Genomic DNA, 24,426 nt, shown 5'->3' with positions numbered 1-24,426 from the left:
GAATAGATCTGGTAGAGATTATTTTGATTCGCTTGGGCTACCGTACTGATCACTGTTAAATAGTTGTTTTTGTTTGGAATTGCACGGATTAAATCAGTAATATGTAAATGAGGGAACTTCTCTGAGATCTATTTTACTCGTAAGCGGATTGATGTTTTGCCAGCTTTTCTATTTGTATTACGAACTTGAAGTAAAGGAATCCGGGTTAATAACACGATATGTAAAAAAAAACTTTGTTTTCACTTTATTTGTATGCGAAGCTGGACATGTTTGCAATAATTTAGGTGTTCGTTTTTACGATTTCCTATTCCGAAAAGTAAATGAACATGAATATGTACATGAACATGAATATGTATTATGAACTGGTAGTTTCAGTTTAAATGACATTTCACAAAACCACCAAGAATGGTTTAAACGTAAGCGTAATCTAGTATGTAGTAAATATTCATATGTGGAAACTCAAATAATAAATACGAAAACTGGTGAAAGCTTTTGCTACTCTCTTAAATGAATTACGTATTTGAGAGAGTGATTCTAACAGAATATAAAACTACTTACTAAACAGGGAAGACACGTATGTATTATTGGCTGGAAACACACATTAGTAGTAACTGTGAATGTTGAGTGTAAAAGTTGTGCACAGGAAGCATTTTTTTTAACCTTAAATATTGAAAGTTTCATCAAAGAGACCCGAAGTTGTCCGGAATGTAATGAGGATCAACAAAATTTCTGCACTCTCATACTTTTTTGTCATCGAAATCAGTACAATCGCCCATTTTTTAAGCCCTAAGTGAAACTAACATACACTCCTCCATCTCCTATAAACACTTTAACATGCCTGGTTATCTCCCAATTTGCCGTAAGGACCCAGACAGGCATATTCACGGATTTGGAGTCTATATTCGAAACATTCTCACCTTGACTAGAGAAACAAAGCTAGAATCAGACGACCAGGCCTTTATATGCTTTAGACTTAACATGCAATATAACATTGGCTACTTATATTTTCTCAACCGCTCTCACTCGACCCAGGACTGCACACTAATCAACCAAGTCTCTGACAGCATAAATACATCACTCTCTCTCGATATTAGCGTACATGTACATATATTTTGTGACTTCAATATCCACCACAGTAATGTGCTTGGAGTCTCAACTTACACAAACGCAGCTGGTAGCATAACACATAGCTTCTCTATATCTCATTCGCTATCACAGACGGTTACGTTTCCGACACGTTTCCCAGATCAGCAAGATCAACATACCTCACTTACAGTACCGAATGATTGTGTAACTAATGCTCATAGCCCACTCGAAAATACTGATCATGCTGCGATAATGGTAGAAATCGTCGTTAATCTCTGACTCAAAACTAAAGAGCAATTGCTCAAAACGCCGATTATAAAAATGCTGACTAGAAAAACACCATAAATCTCATCAGAGATGCTCCATGGGGGAATATCTTTTATCTTCCCGCAGTGCAGAAATGAGAACACTAAATGGTTAAAAACGGCAATTGAAGCATATGATTCCACGCGGAAATTCTATAGTAAATCATACTCTCCCCAATAGTCTACTTGTGCAGCTGTGATTGCTCAAAGGCAGCATGCATACCGCAGATTAAACCGACATAAATCCAGTAAAACAGACAAAGTTTATAGAAGCTAGAATCCAACAATCATGAGGTTGTTGGTACGGCAACTGAGAAGGTTCACAGGCTTGCATGTCGGTTTGCCTCAAACTCCACATTGGGCCCAGCAAACAACTCCCTCCCTGACTTTCCTTTGCGGACAGACGCCACACTAGATGATCTGGAAATTGCCTCTTCTCAAGTGCAAGTTATAAAAACCTAGACACCTCAAAAACATGTAGACCCGATCTCATCCCGGCTGTGTTATTAAAAAAATGCCCGCTGAGGTTACTTTAGACCTCTCCAAACTTTACAACAAATGCCTTAAGGAATCTTGCTTCCCTGACTGCTGGAAAATTGTTTCAGTGGAACCAGTTTACAAGAATTCTGGTGAATGAACTAACCTATTAAATTATCACCCCATTAGACTTCCACTTCGCCAAAATATTTGAGTCCATAATTAACCAAGCTCTAGTCAATCACCTTACCGCTGCTAAACTTCTGACCGACCAATAATATTGATTTAAGCAAGCCTGTTTTATAGCAGATATCCTAACTGTAATCTCTGGATGTATATACCATACACTAGACAAAACAGGAGAGGATAAAGCGGTAGCCCTAGATACGTCTAAATCTTTTGATAGGATATGGCACGATGGTTTTATCAAGAAAATCAGATCATACGGTATCACCGAATACTTAACATAATAAAATCCTTTTTAAATAAGAGAAGAATTCATGTTGTCCTCAACAGTCGTACATCTAAACTATATGCTATAAATGCGGGAGTACCTCAGACGTTTATCCTTAGACTTTTATTATTCCTAATATTCATGAATGATCTCCCTGATAAAATTATCTCTTAGAGGGGTATATTTGCTGATGACACCACACTTTATAACAAGCACGAGGGGAAGACGAATGATCACATATGGCAGAAACACTGGAGGAAGACTTCCAATCTGTGACGGAATGGAGACAAAACTGGATGGTCACACACAATGCTGCCAAGACTAAGCTTGTTTCCTTCAATAATTACAAGAAACCTTTGAAACTATTAATAGCTATGGCTAAAGATACATTACCTGAAAATCCTTTTTTCAATCGCCTCGGCTTAACGTCGACAGGAAACACGAGTTAGAACAGATACATTGCGAGCATTGCCAGGGCCGCTGCGATAAAGGTGGGCTCTCCCTAACGTGCTAGAAAGCTACTTATACTTGAAAGTATCCTGTGCCACTACAAGGCTACCATTCGCCTATGTATGGAGTACTGTTGTCACATTTGGGCTGATGTATCTGCTACTAGTCTCTCACTCCTGGACAGGGTTCAAAAGAGAGTCGCCAACCTGATAGGTCCTGAACTATCATCTAGGCTTCAACCTCTGTCCCATCGACGAAATCTTGCCTCCTGCTACCTTTTCTACGTATTTTAATGGTGGATGCTCTGACGAACTACAATATCCCGACAAACCCGACAAACAGCAAAATCCCACCCCTACACAGTACAGATCCCTAGATGTAAGAAAGCCTTCTACTTTAATAGTTTCTTTTCCAGAACTGCTAGACTTTAGAACTCCCTTGCAAGGTTCCTGCTTTCTCAAATGTACTGACTTGCAGAAGTTCAAGTGTAATGTGAACAGATATAGCAACCTACATAGTATCCCTGTGACTTATGTCCCCGATAGTGGCACTGTGCTTTGTTTGGGGTGAAAATAGAATGAAAACATCGATTTATTGCCTGCTTCTAGTTGTGGATCCGCCACTACGTACCCTGAGGAAGCTTAACATGCCTTCCCACAGAAACTTAATCCACAATACATTGTAACCTATATTGCATTGTAGAGAATGCCCTGTTGATTAATAAAACTATCTGTTGATAATGGTTTTACTTAATTTAAAATGCAAAAGTCAAGTATCACGTTTCAGTTTTGTTTTAAACAGAAACATTCATTTTGAATGCGCCACTCTCTTATCAAAGGACCAACTGTTGATTTTATGAAATTATTTCAACATAATCATTTAAATTACAGTTAAACGTAAAGAGGTTCAAGTATCATTGTTCATACTCATAAAAGAAACATTTATTTTGAACGCGCCCCTGTTTTATAAAAGAATTTACATGGGATTTTATAGGTTGAGCTTTTCTGGTTGTACTTCTTAAATGTACTGTTAGATTGTATAAAGGTGTTAGAATCGGATTTCCTTATTTAATCGGATTTTCTCCATTGTCGATATTCGATACTTATCAGACACCTTGCGATATAAAACCTATCTAAGAACATTCTGAGACACATCAAGTACTTTCTTGTAAAATTCCCCCAAAATCTACCCAGTCCTTTCCAATCGTTTACGAGTCCAAAGGGAACGAACCCACGCACGCACGCACACACACACACACACACACACACACATATATATATATATATATATATATATATATATATATATATATATATATATACTAACAGGGTGACCCGAAGTTGCCCAGGGATTGAATAATGATCAGCGAATGGTTTCGCACTCCCATATTTTTATTATCACTGAAATCGGTGAAATCGCCCATTTTTCAATCAAATCGGTTGATTGCCTGATTTATTTGGGAACTTATCACGGTGCACCGAGATGAAGCTAATATGCCTTGCTAAGTGATTTAGTTAACACTACATTGTAGTGTAGATTGCACTGTAGAGAAACTGCTGTTATAAAATTATCTTTATATAATGGCTTGCATTAACGTTTAAAATGCAAACGTCAAGTAGCATACATCAATTGTGTATTGAAAAGAAACATTCATTTCGAACGCGCCCCATAGCATATCTAAGAACCTACTTTTGATTATATATATCAGACCTTTCGGCTTGTGTGATAATAACACTTCTCAGATGACCATATTATGTTAGACTAGGTAACTTTGCCCAAAATCGCCTGTTCGTTCTTTCATCAGATTATTTCGATTATCAATACTTATCGAAGACATTCCCATACGAAGCCTATGGAAGGACTCTACCAGGCACATAAATTACCTTCGTGTAAAATTTAATTAAAATTGGTTCAGTCGTTTTCGAGTCCATAGAGAAAGAACTCACAAAAACACCGACAAGGTCCTTTAATATATATACAGGGTGGAAAGATAAATTTGTCGCCATAAAGAAAACACTTCAGCTATATTTGAAAACACTACACTCTTTAGCATATCCAGATCCTTTGGTGCTGACTTTCAAGCCGACTTCGAAGATGTGACGTGGCATGATGTGGCCCTCACTTGAAACCACATCAAAAGCCATAACCGTGGCTGCAAACTTTACTTTCATCACCCTGGACACGTCCCTGTAATTCGTGGTAATCTAGCGATGCATTTTGAGGGTGCTGGCAATGGTCCTGTCGTCATAACATGGATCGGTAGAGAGCGTGAGTTGTATAGTGGTGCACCTCCGATCCTGTTCGTCGAACATTATGTCACTTTTAGACATGATAGAAGCCTTCTATCCGTTTTCTCTTGAGCCTGTTAGAGAGCGTTGTATCCTCGTAAATATAACCATCTCGGACACAATGTTATCAGTCATTAATGAATGTCAGAAATAATAGTAGTCCAATGATCGAACTCTGTAGCACTCCAACATTAATATTATGCTGTTTTAATGTACGTCTGTAAAGGACAACCTTTTTGGCTAAGATGGATCTAATTATATTTAGTATTTGTTCAGTTATATCGTATGATTAAACTTTCATTAAGAACCCTTCACGCCAGACGTTGTCAAAGACTTTGGATACATCAAGCGCCACAGCTCTAGCTTGACTTGCCTTATCCAGTGCATGCTATATGCGTACAGAAATGACTTAAAATATCCGCAGTAGAATAACATTATAAATTCCAAGTTAGTTATAATGCCATAAGATAAAACATATTTAAATTAAGGAAAATATGAAAATAAAGAATATAAACGAACAAAAATCATATAAAAATAAATCCAATAAAATTCAGATAATATAAAAATTTGAGCAATAAATAAACAATACCATAAAAGAAAAATAATATAAAAATGTAAAAAAAAAAAAATGAATAAAATTAAAAATGCTAAATAAAAACAGAAAAACGCAAGAAAAATGCAAAAATAAAAATAAGGTTATATAAAAAAAAGCGAAATATATATAAATGAAATAAGGAAAATAAACAAAAATTTAAAGAACAAAAGATATTTATGATGTCAAAATTATTTAAATATGTAAGAAAAACTGATTGCAATAATATTGTAAAATTTCTGTTTGAAAACATGCATCCGCTAAGTCTTGATTTTAAATAAATTATTATATTTGAAATTAATCAGCATATTAATTTCGAAGGTACATTAAAGTGTATTATTAGGAACTTTAGCTTAAAACAAAATTGTTCGAACTGGAATTGGTTGGGGATCAACAACTCGCATGTCACCAGATCAGAAGCACGGACGTGTAGTTATGAAATCCTACACCATCCTCCCTACTCTCCTGACCTTGCACTCTTTTTCACCTCTTCCCAGCCATGAACTTGTTTTTGAAAGGAAAGCGTTTCCCAGATGATGTAGCCTTGATTTCTGAAGTCACGTCGTGGTTGGAGGACCAACCTGGGGTGTTCTACATAAACGGTCTCCAGAGTTGCAGCAAACGATAAGAGAAAAGCGTAACTGTGGGTGGTTTCTATGTAGAGAAAGACTAATAACTGTGCCAAGTTTCGTTGCTCTACTCCTACGGGAAGTGGGTCAGGGCCATTGCTTATTGCACGCCCCTCGTATTTTAAATTATACTTGGCTGAATAGAAATGGGATGAAGTTATTGACAGAAAACGCCATTACAAAGTTCTTGTCAAATTGCCTGACATTGTCTTATTAATCATGGAAAAATGTTAAATTAAAATTTAGTTTTATAATAAATATATTCTCTCCAAATCTTTGTTATGTAAAACGTTAATTTTGATGTATTTATTTATTGTTTAATTTTTTTTTAAACAAGCATCACCACATTATCAAGGCCAAGAGGCCACTCAAGGATAAGGGTTAAAGAGTGTACAGTAGAAATTGAAATATATAGTAATCATTAGTAATGAAAATTCGGTAAATTTGTTAACTCATATGGAACGGCTCATCAAGAACTTATTTACGTTAGACTTGAAGACAAGCATATTGTAGTCAGTCGGAAAGCAGGAAAATGGAAGACAATTCTACAGGCGTGCAGTTCTAAGAAAGAAACTTTGTTCATGGAATTCATTTACAAATAAAAAAATAACAAAACATATATTTTACTGACTTATTTTGTAATACCTTAAGATTAGTTATTGATACATTATCAATAAGCATAATATTAAAAATTATGCAAAAAATCATAGATTATATTGAAACATTCGAGCATGAAAAAATATATTTAGGATTATAAACGTGAAAAAATTACAGGACAAGTTGCAAATGTATAGAACAAGTTATCACAACAAATACTTAAATGTAAATAAAACTATTTATATTTATCAAATATGAAAATATTATAAAAAATAAAATTTAAATATTATTTGATTTTAATTTACAGATAATATTATACTTATTTAAAGTAAACTTGGCGGATCTGTCATATATGAAATACAGAAAAATGTAATAAATTTGAAAAAAATATACGGTCAGCTTTTAAAAATAAATTGATGTCATAAAGCCTGGAAAGATTAATGAACTTGGTGAACTGGCAACTATAGATACTGGTTGATTATTAACTGCGTTGTACTATAATGAGTTATCATGTTTCAAAATAAATATTTTTGTTTTACGTAATACGGGGAAAAACAATACAATTGACGCCCTAAAGAAAACAACACTACAGCTTTATTTTAAAACTTTTATTGAAAAAATCAATTCAGGTAACTTGATTATGTAGTAGAGCTGATGTCTATTTAATGTAGCTGCATTCAGCCTCAATCACCGCCTTGATACGGGTCCGAAACTGGGAGCATGCCTTTTTCACAAGCGTTGGCAGGAGCTCGGCAAATACTCGGGCGGCGATCACGCGGGTTTTGGTGTTGTAGTAGGTCATGTTGGTGATGTTCTTAACGTATGACCAAACGAACTAGTCTAGCGGGTCTAGAACAGTGAAGTTAGGAGACCGATGAGAAAAGAGTATAAAGTCGTAGCACCCCTTCTGAAGTCAAGACTGGGTTTCTTTCGACTTGTGGGCTGCCACCAAGTCCAGCTGCCACACCCAGGGTCTGCCAGCGGCCAACTGATTGCCCCAGGGGATCACCACGCTTTTCAGCACATCCAGGTATATTTTGTTGTTGATTCAAGCCGATTCCGAAGATGTGAGGTGGCATGATGTGACCCTCACTTAAACACTAAAGACCATAAACGTAGCCAAAAACTTTGTTATAATCACCCAGGGCAGTTTGAGGGTGCTGGCAATGGTCTTGTTATCATAACTTATAGAGCATGAGCAGGTGCGCATGTCCGATGTCGTTCATTGAACATTTCACTTCCAGACATGAGAGAAAACCCTTATTGCTATTTGGATTTGAACACGACTGGCCAACTAGTAGATGGTCTGCAACAAAAAAAGGAAACCGGTTTTCATCAAGCGGAAATGGAATCACATCGGCTTTTCTAGGACGACAATTTCATTGTTCCATCTTTTAGTTTTGAGAAGACAAAAATAAACAAGTATAAAATATTGCTTCAATTACAACTTGCATTAAACCATTCAACCGTTTTTAGAACTGTATCAATTCCTATCAAGCGTATATACCATTCACTTGATAAAGCAGGGGAGGATAAAGCGGTAGCTCTAGATATATCTAAGGCTTTTGACAGGGTATGGCATGAAGGTCTTCTCAGGAAAATTAGATCATACGGTATCACTGGAAGGATACTTAACATAATTAAATCCTTCTTAGATAAGAGAAAAATCCAGGTTGTCCTCGATGGTCGTACATCTAAACAATATGATATAAATGCGGGAGTGCCTCAGGGGTCTATCCTTGGACCTCTATTATTCCTAATATTCATAAATGATCTCCCTGACAAAATAGTCTGTGAAATGGGTATATATGCTGATGACACCACGCTTAATAATAGACACGACAGGAAAACAAATGAACACATATCTAAAAAAATGGCAGAAACATCTCCAATGACCTCCAATCTGTAGTGGAATGGGGACAAAAATGGATGGTCACATTCAATGCTGCCAAGACTAAACTTGATTCCTTCAATAATTACAAGAAACCTTCTCTACCACCAATAGCAATGACCAAAAACTCTTTATCTGAAAGGACATCTTTTAAACTCCTCGGTCTAACGTCCACATGAAACACGAGTTTGAAAAATTACATTGAGAGCATTATCAGGACCGCTGCGAAAAAGGTAGGTTCTCTCTACCGTGCTAAAACTACTAACGCCAGACAGTATCCTGCACCATTATAAGGCCACCATTCGCCCATATATGGAGTATTGTTGTCATATTTGGACTAGTGTATATGCCACTAATCTCTCACTCCTAGACAAGGTTCAAAAGAGAGTCGCCAACCCGATAGGTCCTGAAATGTCATTTAAGCTTCAGCCTCTGTCCCATCGATGAAATGTAGCATCCCTCTGCCTGTTCTACAAGTACTTTAACGGTGAATGCTTCGACGAACTGCAAGCACTTCTACCCCCTCGATGTAAATACTTCCGACAAACCCACCAAGCAGCAAAATCTCACCTCTTCACAGTTGAGATCCCTAGATGTAAGAGAGCCTTCTACTTTAATAGTTTCTTCCCCAGAACCGCTAGACTTTGGAATTCCCTTCCGGATTCCTGCTTTCCCAACTGTACTGACATGCAGAAGTTCAAGTGTAATGTGAAACGACATCTTGCTTCCCAACTCCTCACATAGTATCCCTGTAGCTTATGCCCCTGATAGTAGCCCCCTACATCAAAGTGGCAATGTGCCTTGATGGGGTAAAAATGTAATTAAAAAAATTCGATTTAAAAATCAAGTGTAAATCAAAATCAATTTTGAAGTAATTCAAAATTGATTTTTGGTAAAATGGAATGAGATTTACAACGTAATTTCCGCACATGCTGCCACCACAGAATCCTCAGTCGTTCTTGCTGTAATGCAGGGAAAGAAAGAAACACATTTAGAAATATTTGTAATTAATGATTAAGATTTATTTGTTAAATAACAATCAGAATATATGCAGATTGACGGAGGAGGGGAGGTCGTTAGAAATCCTGCCATTAATTGATAAAAAATGGGATTTCATATTATCGTGTTATCTACTTAATATATTATATGGACTCCTTCCTTACTCCCCCTCTTTCTTTATCTTTCACTAATTATGAGTCTATCTTTCTTTTCAACCTATACGAAAAAAATCTGCAAAGAACCTCGTACTATCAGACCATGTATAGGGTGTTGTTATCTTATTTATACTGTCCCATTTGAAAGGTATTGATTAGCTGCAAACGTATTTACAATTGTTTCCCTCACTTTTTCTTCTTCTCTGCATCCTCCCTATAAACATGATGTTACTAGTCTTTTCTAGAAATACTAATATGACGTGTTTCGCAGAATGGTATGATCTAAAACCGGTTTTCTTTGTTTCAGCCTGATGCTACAAGACCTGGCTGTCTGAAGATACTGGCTTCTTGAGCAAAAAATGACGTAATTGTTTCTTTTCTTCTCCTTTGTATATGTCTGCAAAATCAAAAAATAAAACAACGATTTTTCTCTACCCCTCCAAAAGGTTGATATGCCGTAAAACAAAACAACTAAACCAAAATCTATGAATAAATGCTTGAAGGCATAAAGAACGGCAGGTATTCGTATTATTTGGATTCTTGAAATTATTGTTCTCATCTTGAGTTTCGCTCGACATAACCTTCCACGTTTTAAAGGTGTTATTTGTCGAACTCGGAAATCTTTCTATCGAACTTGCACGGAATTACGTATTAAACATCATTGTATTCTTTTGCCCTCGTAAATAAATAAGTAAATAATCGAATGAGCTTAATTACTAATAATGATGTAGTTTGAAACGAAATATTTCGGTAAAATGAGTATGATAATGATTTTTCATTTATATCTTAGGCAGTAAATTACGAAACAATGGCTGTAAAACTATTAAAAGTGTCTTCCTTTATGTTTCAAATAATCGTATTTTCTACGAATCTGCACTTGATTTTGACGGAACCCTTTATTTAATCCACGGTTGCTCCATGCTATTGTTCCGTTAGCCATGACTAGGTAGATGTACTAAGTAATTCGCAATTGTTTTCTGAGTATCGCTCGCACTGACGATTAGACCTTCAACCTCTAGAAGAGTGTAGCTTTAACAACTGAATTTTACACAATATTCTATCCATTGCACTTATGATTAAAATTTAATTGCCAAACAAAAATTTGTTAGACTATGTTTAATGAATGGCATTTTTTCATATTTCTCATTTTTTAGGTAACGATTGATAATTTAGATAATTTGGATAACTCGGATTATTTTTCTCATCTTGACCCGTGGTGTAACGTATAAAATATTAGATAAAATTCAGTTGTAAATAGCACTACTTTAGGTTGAAGGTTCAATCTTCACTGAGAGCAATACAAAGAATGGCTGACCGAACGACAACATGCTATCTCCGTGTATTAAAATAAATAGTTCCGTTCGAAATTCTATGAAGATTATCGAGTTTTGCAGCAAGATTCCTGGGTTCTACTTCAACAGGATACCCCTAAGGAAGGTCGGAAGTTACATCGACTGGAACGTTGTGCGAATTACACTCAAGATGAGAATAGTAATCCGAATAATCCGCCATTTTTGCTTGAAATAAGTGCGTGGCCGTTAAAGAAGACAACTTGAATATGTATTTTCTCGTAATTCTTTATATCAAACTGATAATATACCACTGTAACTAATTAAAAAGACTCATGTGAGAAGCAGCCTATTTACTTCACGAAGACGAAAGAATATAAGGATATTTGATACGTAACGTGGCCTAGAAAACACAAGATAAGTAAACATAAGATTGCTTTTTTTACGAAAGAAACCACCTTAAAGATTATATAAATATTTAGATTAGGTTAACTATTAATATTGGAACAACGTATCAGCTTCTTTAAGACGACTCGAATCTCTATAACTAAGGAATGTTTAATTCTATATTAGTCAAGGAAAATTTGACTAATTTCACGTTTATCTCAAGTTAATCGGTCACCGAGTAACTAAAGTGCATTGAAACAAATAAAAGTCTGACTATAATTATTCTTGAGCATGTGCACTCTTAAGGTTTGTAAAGTCAGATTAGAATTAAGCTCCATCAAGTGGGGAATATTGAATAGGCGTCCTTGGCTAGGTAAGCAAGTACCTGTTCATTAGCACTAACACCTTAATTAACCTTAGTGTATAAATACGCCGTGCATTCGGGTTTGTATCATCAGAGAAGACTTACAGTCACACGAACATCTCTTTCGTCTCTTTGTCGTCACCAAGTCGAAAACCACTCAACCATGCCTAACTACACCCTCCATTACTTCAATGGCCGCGGACGTGCCGAGTGCATGCGTATGATGTTCCATATGGCCGGCGTCAAATATATGGACAAGAGATACGAATTCTCCGATTGGGATCGTTGCAGGAATGGTAAGGAATTCTTTCTTATATTCATTTCTGTTTATCCTTTTGGCATCTTTAATGTGAAAAATAGTTTCTGGACGAATAAGGTTTTTATACAGTTCATTCCGCATATAGTGGAAGCTCTTTGTAACCCTCTAGGCTCAGGCGTATCATATATGAGACACGCCATATTAAAATATCAACAAAAATAAGAAAAAGTAGCATGTACAAAAGAAGCTACTGGTTTGAAGATCAATGGATGAGACTTTTAAGCTTGTTATGTTCTTTTATTCTAAAAGCCTTTTCCAGATGGCATCATTTCCTCTTTGACCGATCCTAGGGTTACTCACGTCACTCACGTCACTCACGTAACAAGGCATATCGCAACTTGGACTATTTGGGACTATGCTGAGGAAAGATTAACACGACTTTGGTTTACATTACATTTAAACTTTTGCATATCAGTACAGTCAAAGAAGCAGGTAACCGGAAGGGAATTACAAAGTCTAACTGCTCCAGGGAAGAAACTATTAGAGTAGAAAGCTTTCGGGCATTAAGGCACCTAAACAGTGAAGGGGTGAGATTTTGTTGCTAAGCGAGTCTGTCGGGTTATGTACGTCGAGGGTGCTACTATTTCGATCTGCAGTTGCCCTAATTTATCTTAATCTAAATGTAAGTGAATTTACACTCTTAGCAATTGGTTGTTGATGTAAAAAGATGTAAAGGAATATATATATATATTATATATATATATTAGGATGGTACATATATATATATATACTAGGTTGGTACATATACATATATATATATTAGGTTGGTACATATATATATATATATTAGGTTGGTACATATATATATATATATATATATATTAGTTTGGTACAGAAATAATGTCGTGTTTTGACTTCAACTTCAAGTCAAACATAACCTTATTTTTGCACCATATGACAGGTTTACATAATATATTAATTCATATTAACTATGGAAGCTAGAGATAGGCATATTATATATTATATATAATATATTGATTCATATTAACTATGGAAGCTAGAGATAGGCATATTATATGTTATATAAAATATATTAATTCATATTAACTATTGAAGCTAGAGATAGGCATATTATATATTATATAAAATATATTAATTCATATTAACTATTGAAGCTAGAGATAGGCATATTATATATTATATATAATTCACATGAACTACAGAAGCTAGAGATTGGCGTATCATATATGATACGCTAGGTACTGTCAATGTTGTTGTGTATCAAGTCTGATACGATGGGCTTTGTAGTAACAGTACGAAGTCACTGTTAATATCTCTAATTGACATAGTACCCATTAAGTTCAAGAATATGCTACATGTATATCTTCTTCTGCAGAATCAGCGTCACTTTTGCCAATGGCTTTGGTATCGAAACCACTGTGCGCTTATAAACATCAAGGTCATGAAACTGCCCGACTTTCAGATCCGTGTGAGAGCCAAGTCAGTGAACCATTAGATATCCTACTACTGCATCGCACCCATCATCCACCACAGGAATAGCTTTACAGAGTTGGGTTATCCTAACATGTATTAAAATGACTCGTATTAAAATGCACATTAGCGAACTTAATCGCTATTGACGTATGTAACACATGTATGAGACCTGTTACTCAAATCTAAAGATCTCTTCATTTATTAATGACAGGCTTTGCTATTTACTTCTATGTAGGTAAATTCGACAAAATTCATTATATATATATATATACATATATATATATATATACATATATATATATATATATATATATATATATATATATATATATATAAAAGTGACTTTGTGTATGTGTGTGAGTTCTTCATAGGATCTGAAACAAATCAACCTATCTTTTTCAAAGTTCACACAAAAGTAATATATATATATATATATATATATATATATATATATATATACTAGCAGGGGTGCCCGGCGTTGCTCGGGTGTTTGGAGGTGTATGCTGTGCAAAAAAAGCAAAAAAACAAAAAAGATGGTTAATTTTTAAAACTTTGACCCCTATTATGACCCATTAAAATTTATAGTTTCGGGCTCAAATCACTTTATTAAGTTAGATCCAGGTTCAAGGAACCTATATCTAAAATTTCAAGTGTCTAGACCCAAAATAGTCGGAGGAGTTTGGTAGAGTTCTTAAAGGTCAAATCGATTTTCCCAAATCTCAGTACCCGGTATTTCAAATTTCGAGTTTATAGACTAAAAATTGACAGAGTTATTGCGTAGGGAAATGTACACAGACAGACACACAGACACACAGACAGACAGACAGACAGACAGACACGTTCACTTTTATAGATATATAGATATATAGATATATATATATATATCTGGCATGTTCTTAGATACCTTTTGTACAGGAATTTATCCGATAAGTATGAGAAAGCGAAAAAAATCATCTCTCGTATAGATAAAAGAAGAATTTTTACAGAGTAACATTTTAGATTACATCGGCAAAGGGAATTAATCAGTGTTCTCAATTTATCGAGTTTCCCGCTAGATCTGGCGATTTCGTTTGCAATCCAACGGGTAAAATTTTGATCTAAGGGCTACCGTTTTTTTTTGTTTTTAGATAATCTGGAGATAATTGTCACTAAAAACACACAATTTAAGATAAAAAAAAGAAATGTGCTTGAAAATACTTTAAAACATAAACTAAACTCATTCAGGTAGAAGGCAGCATTTATTGCGTTCTGTAACAATTATTTATTGACTATTCTTTTCACCATCTTTTCGATTAACATTTTAACCTCGTTAGAAAAGCAGTTTTTCTGAGTACATTTTATTAGGAGAGGGACTTCCAGCATTTATGGATTAAAATACGATCAAAGAAAGTCTCTTTATTTAAAAGTATTCATTCACTTAGTAAAAGTGTAGAAAAGTTTACAGGAGAAAATTATAAAAAAGCAACAACAGCAAAAAACTTATACCAAACGCAGTAGAATTTAATTATCTGCCGACATGAATATCTTTAACCTGCTAAAAGCAACTTTTTTTCTAATTTCAAAATATGTTTTTCAAAGTGGTTTTTACACTCTGAGTCAAAAAATAAACAAATGGACGCTTATTGCTAAACGGAGTGGGAGGCTTAATTTCTGAAAAATTATTCTACCACTGTCCCAAAATTGAAGTTGCACTCTCAAATTTAGAATTACTGGTAGTCAAAGATTGTTTATACAGTTTTTCAAGAATGAAGTTCCCAACAGTTAAACTACAAGAAACAAATTATTTCTTGTAAAAACAACTAAAAACGAAATAAAAAGAACGTGAACACATTTTCGGCAAGTATAAAAGATACTTGGATTTTACTGCGTTTAGAAAAACAGTATTTGTTGATTGTTGTTATTTTTTACAATTTCTCGACTTCTAACTATTCTACACTTTGCTTTTACTTAGTTTTACTAACTTTTCAAGGTTTATTATTACATTTAATTGTCAGCGTGAACCAACCTTTTTTTCAGACGTAGCATATGTTAACACCTCAGCGAAGTTTATTGCGTTCTTTTTAGCAAACATTAAAAACTGAAACAAGTGGAAAAATTACTTTCCTTCCTACTATCGCAAAGTTAGACACAAGGTTAGCTTTTAATATAATGAAAACCCTGCTACCTCCTAATATATATATATATATATATATATATATATATATATATATATAATGTTCGAATATAGTCATAGTTTTTATTTTCTTTCTTCTAGATTTTCCCTGTAATTACCTCCCCTGTCTGCAGATGGACAATGGTTACATGATGCCCGAGACAATGGCCATTTGCAGATACATGGCCCGTGAATTCAGTAAGTATATCATACACGGTAAATCAGCTGAACATGTCTTAAAGATTTGCTTATATTTTCAATGATTCACGCACTTTTCTCACACAAAAAATATTAAAAATATGTTTTAATTATTAAGAGTGAGGATTTATTTTTCTCACATAATTATCCGACCAAATGAGTACAATGACTATTCACTTTTGATATTTATAGATTTCTACCCTAATAACGCCATGGATATGTTCAGGTGTGACTATATCTGCGATTGCTTCTATGAAATCATGGACGATTACATGAGGTATTACCATTGGAAGAACGGAAACTTCAGGGTGAGTTAGTTTTCTTGAGTAAAGATCTCTGATCGAATTCTTAGACACTTTATGAAAAGAAATCGATTAGAAATATGTGAGGAAATTATTTTAATATCCAATGCTAAGATGTACAATTTATTTATAAAAAAACTCATACAACAGCGTGCGTTCGTTTTCTATGGCTTTTCAGCGTGTTTGTACCTCTGACGAGATTTGAAACCGCATTGCGAGTACTGATCAGGCTACAGATTATTGTTAGCATTACTGAACATTTATCGCTCATAAAGGCGTACACATTAATTTTATTTGTGATAGTATGAGCAATAGAGACACGGGTCATTTATCTACGGTGAAGCATTTACCTACATTTATGTACCCTATATGTACTCCCAAATATTTTATCTTTAATACACTTGTGCACGCTCAAACGTTTTGCCTCTACGGCTATTCAGCGCGACAGTATTTTTGTCGAGACTCGGAATCGTGATCACAGTTACTAATCTTTACATATGTGTATATATATATATATATATATATATATATATATATATATATATATATATATATATATAGTCATCAACAGACAAACTATTTCGTTGTATCACAGCTCTTCAGTGCAGCTAGACAAGCAAGTGCTTTACGCTGAGATGGAAACTCGATCGCCTAGACGAGAGACGGCTAATTTAAACTCTATTTAAATTACAGTTCATAAAATATAGTTAACACAAAGCTGATGTTTATGGTAATATCGAAGAATGATTTTCATTTCAAATCAGGAAATTTGGTAATACAAGAAATATACAAACGCTCAGATTTTTCTTATCAGTGGTTTAGCAAAACAAACAAAAAACATCACGAAAAGAAAGAAAACAGAAAAAAAAGAACAAAAATTTTTTTTGATACTGACGAAAACTATGAAGTTCTCTTTATTGATAATAGCTATTTGTTTAATTGAAGGATTGCAGAAATTAAAACTGACACTGAGAACAGTAATGGTCATAGGTTGCATGCGAAGTCGGGAAAGCTTGGCGACAGAATACATAAATAAATTGTGCAGAAGCAACGTTAAGACTTTCACTCTATTCGGTTCGACAAGATGACAACGGATCCTGATGCCGACTCCTACAGAATTATCACGACTGCCCTGTAAACTGAGTAGCTCTGAAAACATGTGGCTACTAAACCTACGAAAGTTAGTAATGGTTGTACTTTACTATGTTAATAAAGTTTAAATGACCCGTAATATTAACAGTTAGTGTGTGTATATGACTGAGCGAGCAAGCGAGAGAGAGAGAGAGAGAGAGAGAGAGAGAAAGAAAGAGAGAGAGTGAGAGAGTGAGAAATATATATAGAGAAAAGAAAGATGCAAGAGCGAGTGAACGAAACAGCGTGAGAGATAGAGAGGAGTAGGAGATAAAATAATATTTTTAATATTTAAAATATATTCGTATGGAAATATTTTATTTCAAACAAGTAATTTAATCTTTCATAGCTTCCATTTCTAGAATAATTTTATAAATACTAGCCGTAAACGCCCGGCCACGCGTTGCCGTGGCTGACTCTGGTTGACGCAAATATTAGATTGATTTGTATCGCACAGAAACACGCACACACACACACACACACGAACGCTCGCAAACACACACACGCATACACACAAATACACACACATGCAAACACACACACACACGGGCGCGCACACACGTAAAAAAACACGTGTACACGCAAACACACACGGACTCCTACATGCAAACCCACACGGACGAACACACGGACGCACACACGGACGCACACACACGCACACAGTATGTAAATAGTCAGGAATATACAGTTTAAAAGTTTCGAAATCACACACAAGGAGATTTTGAAATATATAAACTCTCAATTTCTGGATATGATTAAATGTTGGAGTCAAGCAATATAGTTCACTGTGTAAGGTTTCGGCAATATGCGGGTCTCGGCTATAGTATTCGCTTAATCCATTTTATTTTTCTTATTTAGCGCATTAAGAAAGAATTTTAGTCAATCGTACTTTATAAAAAGAAAGATTTATCTAGTTTAAACAGTAATGAAATAATTGCTTATAAGCATGTATCGATGTGTCGAAAAATAGTTTTAATAACAGCATGTACGATCTATGTAAACAGAAAAGGTTTAGTACGGTAAGCGTAACTGTATAAAAACAATCATTTAGCATATAAAGAAAGAATTTTAGTCAATTGTACTTTAAACAAAGAAATATTTATCTAGCCTAATAATGTCTTATCAACCTGTGCCGATGTTTCGAAAATCAGTATTTAATAACAACCTACACCATCTATGTAAACACAAAAAATAGCGCGGTAACGTAACTGTATAAGGATAATTCATTTTTATGGCATATTTAATGTAAAAAAGAAAAGAATTATTGACTTATGGACATGTCTAGATATGTTGTAGTTGGTGATTATGTTTATATCTGGTTTATTTTATTTAAAAGGATTGCCCCTTGTAGAGAGTGACGCCATATTTTAAAATTTCAGAGCGTTCGTTTTTGTAATACGATTTAGATTCTGGAATGAACTAATTGTCAGTTTTCAGCCAGTGAAAAGGGAGAATTTTTTATTTTTGAATTGGAAAAGAGTTTCTTAGCCTAATTCAACAATGCCCAGCATAAAGAAGAAAAAAAATGCCCAATTCTATTCAATAACAATACGCACGTTGCTAAAGCGACCCTGAATTAGGCTACGAAAATCTGCCTTATCCATCATGCACTCTAAACCTCTTACATACCGCCGATGATTTTTTCAAGCATCTCGACAACTTTCTGCGTGAGAAATGCTTCAAAAACCTAAGCGATATCAAAAACGCCTTCAGCGACTTCATCATAATGTTACTGGCAAAAACACATTTGTTTTGCGTTAGCAAAAGTGTGTTGAGTCTAATGATGCTTATTTTGATCAATAAATTATTATTTGAGCCGAGATATGTTCATCTGAATTTAAAAGTTAAAAACCGCAAGAACTTCCGTGTCAACCTGAAAGTTTCCTTCAATTGAATTTCGAAACTGAAATAGAAGTTTATTTTTTATATTGTATTATGATAGCACAAGAAGTATTAAAACGAAAATGATTTTTGGAAATAAATTATTTGCATATAGTTTCTATTTCGTTTCATATTTCGTGACTTCCCTTCCATATTTTAGCCAAACCGAGTTGATTTCTGGCGTCTTAAATTTGTGTACTGCATTTTTGGTTTTAACCTTTTCCTATATTGAGAAATTCAATAAAATACAGATAAACAGATTAAACTTAATTCAAATGCTATGGGTTTTTCTATCGATATGCACACAACATTACATTATTTCCTGGATCGATAAAGTAAAACGATTTAGAAATCTAGTGAGCGATGCTCTTTTCTTGTCTAATTACTCCTTTCTCATATAAGATATTTTGATATCCTTTTCTATCGTTATTTTTATTGCAGGTGCTCGATCAGACTTCTATTTATTGTCACACTGCAAAACATTCCCAACAAAAACTCATCAATCTACAATCACTGTCAATAGTTTATTTTCTTCTGTATCTATCTAAAACTGAACGTCATTCCACGAGCAGATTTCTTTTCTGGAACTGCCAGTTTTTGAAATACGATATCGTGAGGCTGATTAAAACATAACCGTTTTCAAGTCTAAAGTATACAAACTCTTGTTGAACCACCCTCTTAAATAATCAACTTCTACCCAATCACCACAATCATTACCAATCACAATAGTATTGTCTCACCGTCCACCTTATACTCATTTGACCCCTCGAGTCTTTCTTTCTGTAATGGACTTGCCAATCTTAACATATTCTAATCGGTATTGTAAGCGTTTATAATGTTTCTCTTTCTTTTCCCACAGTACAACATGAACGACTGGGGATTCGGTGGTGATAGCATGTGCGGCAATTACGATGTAAGTTTCATTTCATTTAAAAAAAATTCTACAAATGCTAGAATGATTTAATACAATTTCAACTAAAACGATGTTTAATGCTTGTTTCCTTTTGTTTGCTTTCAGAACTACATGTACTGGAGATACATGAACACCTTCAACAGAATCATGCCCTTCATGGAGAGGACTCTGTGCATGCGCAATGGCGGAAATATGTGGTTCATGGGAGATAATGTTCGTATTACCTTATATCCATTTTATAGTAACTATCTATATACATACGCTTAAACACACACACATAAATAGAAACACACACATACACACATATATATATATATAAAAACTAAGGTTAATAGAACAGTTTAATATATGCATATATGGGTATGTAAATATATATATATATATATATGTTTATAAAAGGTAAAGGCAGTTTGCTTCAAGCATTGCTGGTAAATAAAATATAAGTGCATTAAAAGGTTATAGCAATCATGGCGGGTTTTCTCTTTTGAAACACTCATCAGCTTTTTACACCTTTTTTAATTTTGACAAAGGGATGTTATCTCGAAATATCAAATATATTAACTACCCCGCCCCCCCCCAAAAAAAACGTTTACTGCTTTTATATGCAATGTTATATGCGAATTTGAAAAAGAAATAGCCTTACGATATTCCACTATTCTACAAGATTTCCACCTGTTTGTCTATATTGTTCATTTTTCACAGCACTTCTAACACCGGTAACCCACATTGCTATAGCCTTCTAATACACTTATATTGTATACATGTTTATATATAGAGAGACATGTATACGCTTTGCTGCACTAGCATGACAATGTTTCGATCTATAGGTATTAATAACTAACACCCTCCTCTACACTTCTTTTTCATTTCTCCATTTTTCAATTTTCAGTTTTAATAGACAACCGTTTCCATTGTTAATAATGACATTTGAACGTTCTTCAATCAACACACTAGTAACGACTTTTTATTTTTGATTTTTTTTAAATCGGGTCACATGACTTCTAAATAAAATATTGCTTTTCATAACTTCTAACATTAACACCTAAGTGAAATAACACACCTGAAGCTACTGTAGTTATTAATATTTATAGATCGAAACACTGTCATGCCAATGTAGCAAATTTTGTATATGTCTTCATGAATAAATATTAATATATAAATAGTTTTATTTGTTATTCAGCTCTATTATATCGAGTGGTTATTCTCTGGATTTTATTCTACAATCTTATCCTGGAATATATATATATATATATATATATATATATATATATGTATGTATGTATGTATACTTTATTTGTTTTTCTATAAGCATTTTCTATTGCTACACATGGTTATGTTTTAGTCAGACCTTTTCAGGCGATACAGCTTATACGAAAGCAAAGTCTGAAATGAAAATATCAGATTTTCCTTGTCATATGAAGTTAATATCAGGAGATTCGGTCAAATGTTGTGAAAAATAAGATTTGCTTGTATGTAAAGAAGACACAATAGGGTGTGTGGATTTGAGTCTGTGTTGAGATATAGGAATGAATGGGAAAGGATGGAGGGTTAAAGATTGAGTTATAGGTAATGGAAAGCTAGAAAGAAACTTATTCGTATGCGTGTGTGATGGCCGCCCTAAATTTTAAACATACTAGTGTGTATAGGTACAATGAGCAGGGGAATGTGAATTTGATATATCTATACTAATATCATATATATATATATCATATATATATATATATATATATGATATATGCATATATATATATACTATATATATTCTTATTTATAAATATTTTATTAAATTTTACAAAAAATCTTCAATGTAAAAACTCAATGAATGTTAACATTTAACAGTCTACTAACGAATATCTGACCGAGGTCATAATGACACTAAATTTTATTCTAATATTGATTAGAATTCCGATTTGTATCGCCTGCATTACCTTCTTTTACGCGTAGCAGCTGTTTTTCAAAATTACCAACGATCGGTTAATGATTTTGCTAGCAATCCCGTGCATACAAATAATACAGAGGTTGAACTTTCTTTGTGATACATCGATTATCGTAAGATTGCTGAAGTTAAGCAACAATAAGGCTTGAGAATACCATGCGCTGTGTGTAGGAGAAACTCAATACCTCACTCAAGAAAATGCAAAAAAAAAATTCATTTCTCTCATCTTCCCTGACGGAGATATACAAGCAATTGGGGACCGATTGTGAATTTCATATTCCTTTGAAATTTCCTCTTGCGGAAGAATCCCGTTCTACCGGCATTGGTCAGTGTGCCCCGGCACTGTATATCATCCACATTCAACATAGTTAACCATATATATTTTTTTTTCTTTTCTTCCAGATGATGTGGTGTGACATGATGTTCTACTGTTGCATGGAGATGATGTACAATTCCTACCCCAACATGTTCAGCAACTACCCCAGAATGATGGGTCTTTACAACCGATTCTACAACTACCCAAAGATGGCCGGTTACTTTAAGAGCCGTTGTAACTCTTGCTGGTAAAGACGGCTTTAATGACAGAACTTATTTTGAAAAACAAATTTATTTGATTTTGACAATTTTTTCAATAAAAACAAATTCTTAAAAAAAAAAAAACGGTTATATTTTTTTATTTCTAAAATTGTTGTTATGCCACTCTCTATGGAGATATTCCTTATTATCGTTCACATTTTTTGCGACTGTTTTAGTGAGATATTACCTGTTCAGCTCGGCTTTGCACGGGCTCTATGTACTGATCATAACTTTATGTGTGTGTGTATATATATATATATATATATATATATATATATATATATATATATATATATATATATATATATATATATTAAAAAGTTTGGCTCATGTTTAGGTAATTTACATCTAAAATATCAAATGTTTAGACCCAAAATTGGCAGAGGAGTTTGGTACAGTCTGGAAAGGTCAGCTCTTTCAAATTTATCCTCTTTGCAGCCAAAAATTCGCCCAAAAACTGATTAAAAAGCTTGCTGTATGTCTGAATAATCATTTATGTAAAATTTCAAATGTTTAAATCCAAAATTGGCTGAATAGTTTGCTAGATACCGCAAAGGTCAAATCTTTTGAACTTTGACCTCTTGGCAGCAAAAGCTTCGGTTAAAAACCGATTTAAACCTTGCCCTATCTCTGAATACACTTTGTGTAAAATTTCAAATGTTTAGACCAAAATTTAGCGGAGTAATTTTGTAGAGACCGCAGAGGTCAACCTTTTAAACTTTAACCCCAATTTTGACCCTTAACATTTATTGTTTTGTGCTCAAATTAAATGAAAAAGTTTGATCCATGCTCAAATAACCTACATCTAAAATTTCAAGTGTTTAGTTCCCAAATTGGCGGAGGAGTTTAGTAGAGTTTTCAAAGGTCAAATCGTGGAACTTTGACCTCTTGACAACCAAATTTCTGTCCGAGAACCGATTAGAAAGATATTCCACAATCTCAATATTGCTTATGTCAAACCTCGAGTCGTTTAATAGGGAAATCTACTCACACAGACACACACAGACATACCATTTCACTTTTATATATATATATATATATATATATATATATATATATATGATGAAAATAATGGAAATAGTATTCCGACAAAATAGAGAAAATAAAAAGGAACAAACCGTATTATGTGTTCATCAACGTTTCGTCTTTATTTCGAGACTTCATCTGGATGAATGAGATTAAGAAACCAAAAAATATACCAGTACAAAATATTTGAAAATGTTTTACGTGCACAGTGTGACGCAGTTCTATTTCAGAGAAACGGAAAAATGATGTTGAAAATTCAAAAAGGAGTGGGGGGGGGGGCTGGCGCTGTTAAAGAGAAGGAAATTTTAGTGACGTCATATAGTCGTTAATTTAATTTAAAACTATGAACGCAAGTTTATATTCTATTGGGAAAAAAGATATATCTGTTGAAATTCAAATATAAGTTTGTAACAGAAATGAAATGAGTGTTTTTTATGTAATTTATTGATTGAGATTATGTGTTAATTATTACAGGGGGTGTTTGAATGGTGTGAGAAAGTTAACCTGTGTCCACAGTTAAATAATGTTCTTTTAATAACAGTTTACTTATTAATGGCGCTATGTTATAGAAACCTCCACGTTGTTTAATAGTGCT

At 34.1% G+C, this 24,426-nt stretch overlaps 1 protein-coding gene across 1 annotated transcript; it reads left to right on the top strand.

The window, feature by feature from the left end:
• The first annotated feature begins 12,126 nt into the window (after positions 1-12,126).
• LOC145265331 (S-crystallin SL20-1-like) lies at positions 12,127-22,796 on the top strand. The gene is made up of 7 exons (XM_080121100.1): positions 12,127-12,259; positions 13,619-13,711; positions 15,971-16,066; positions 16,259-16,374; positions 20,240-20,293; positions 20,399-20,506; positions 22,632-22,796. The coding sequence occupies exons 1-7, from the start codon at positions 12,127-12,129 to the stop codon at positions 22,794-22,796; spliced, it is 765 nt and encodes a 254-aa protein (XP_079977226.1).
• The last annotated feature ends 1,630 nt before the right edge of the window (positions 22,797-24,426 follow it).

The sequence above is a fragment of the Euprymna scolopes genome, chromosome 40, assembly GCF_053919585.1.
Source record: "Euprymna scolopes isolate OS-2025 chromosome 40, ASM5391958v1, whole genome shotgun sequence".
NCBI lineage: Eukaryota > Metazoa > Mollusca > Cephalopoda > Sepiida > Sepiolidae > Euprymna > Euprymna scolopes.
Note: the sequence above shows the minus strand (reverse complement) of the source record. Positions and strands in the feature narration are given on the sequence as shown.

Excerpts from the sequence above, each read along its gene's own strand:
- LOC145265331 (XM_080121100.1), top strand. The coding sequence starts at position 12,127 with ATGCCTAACTACACCCTCCATTACTTCAATGGCCGCGGACGTGCCGAG. Across the intron at positions 16,067-16,258 it reads ATACATGGCCCGTGAATTCA|ATTTCTACCCTAATAACGCC; the intron begins GTAAGTATATCA and ends TGATATTTATAG. Across the intron at positions 20,507-22,631 it reads TGTGGTTCATGGGAGATAAT|ATGATGTGGTGTGACATGAT; the intron begins GTTCGTATTACC and ends CTTTTCTTCCAG.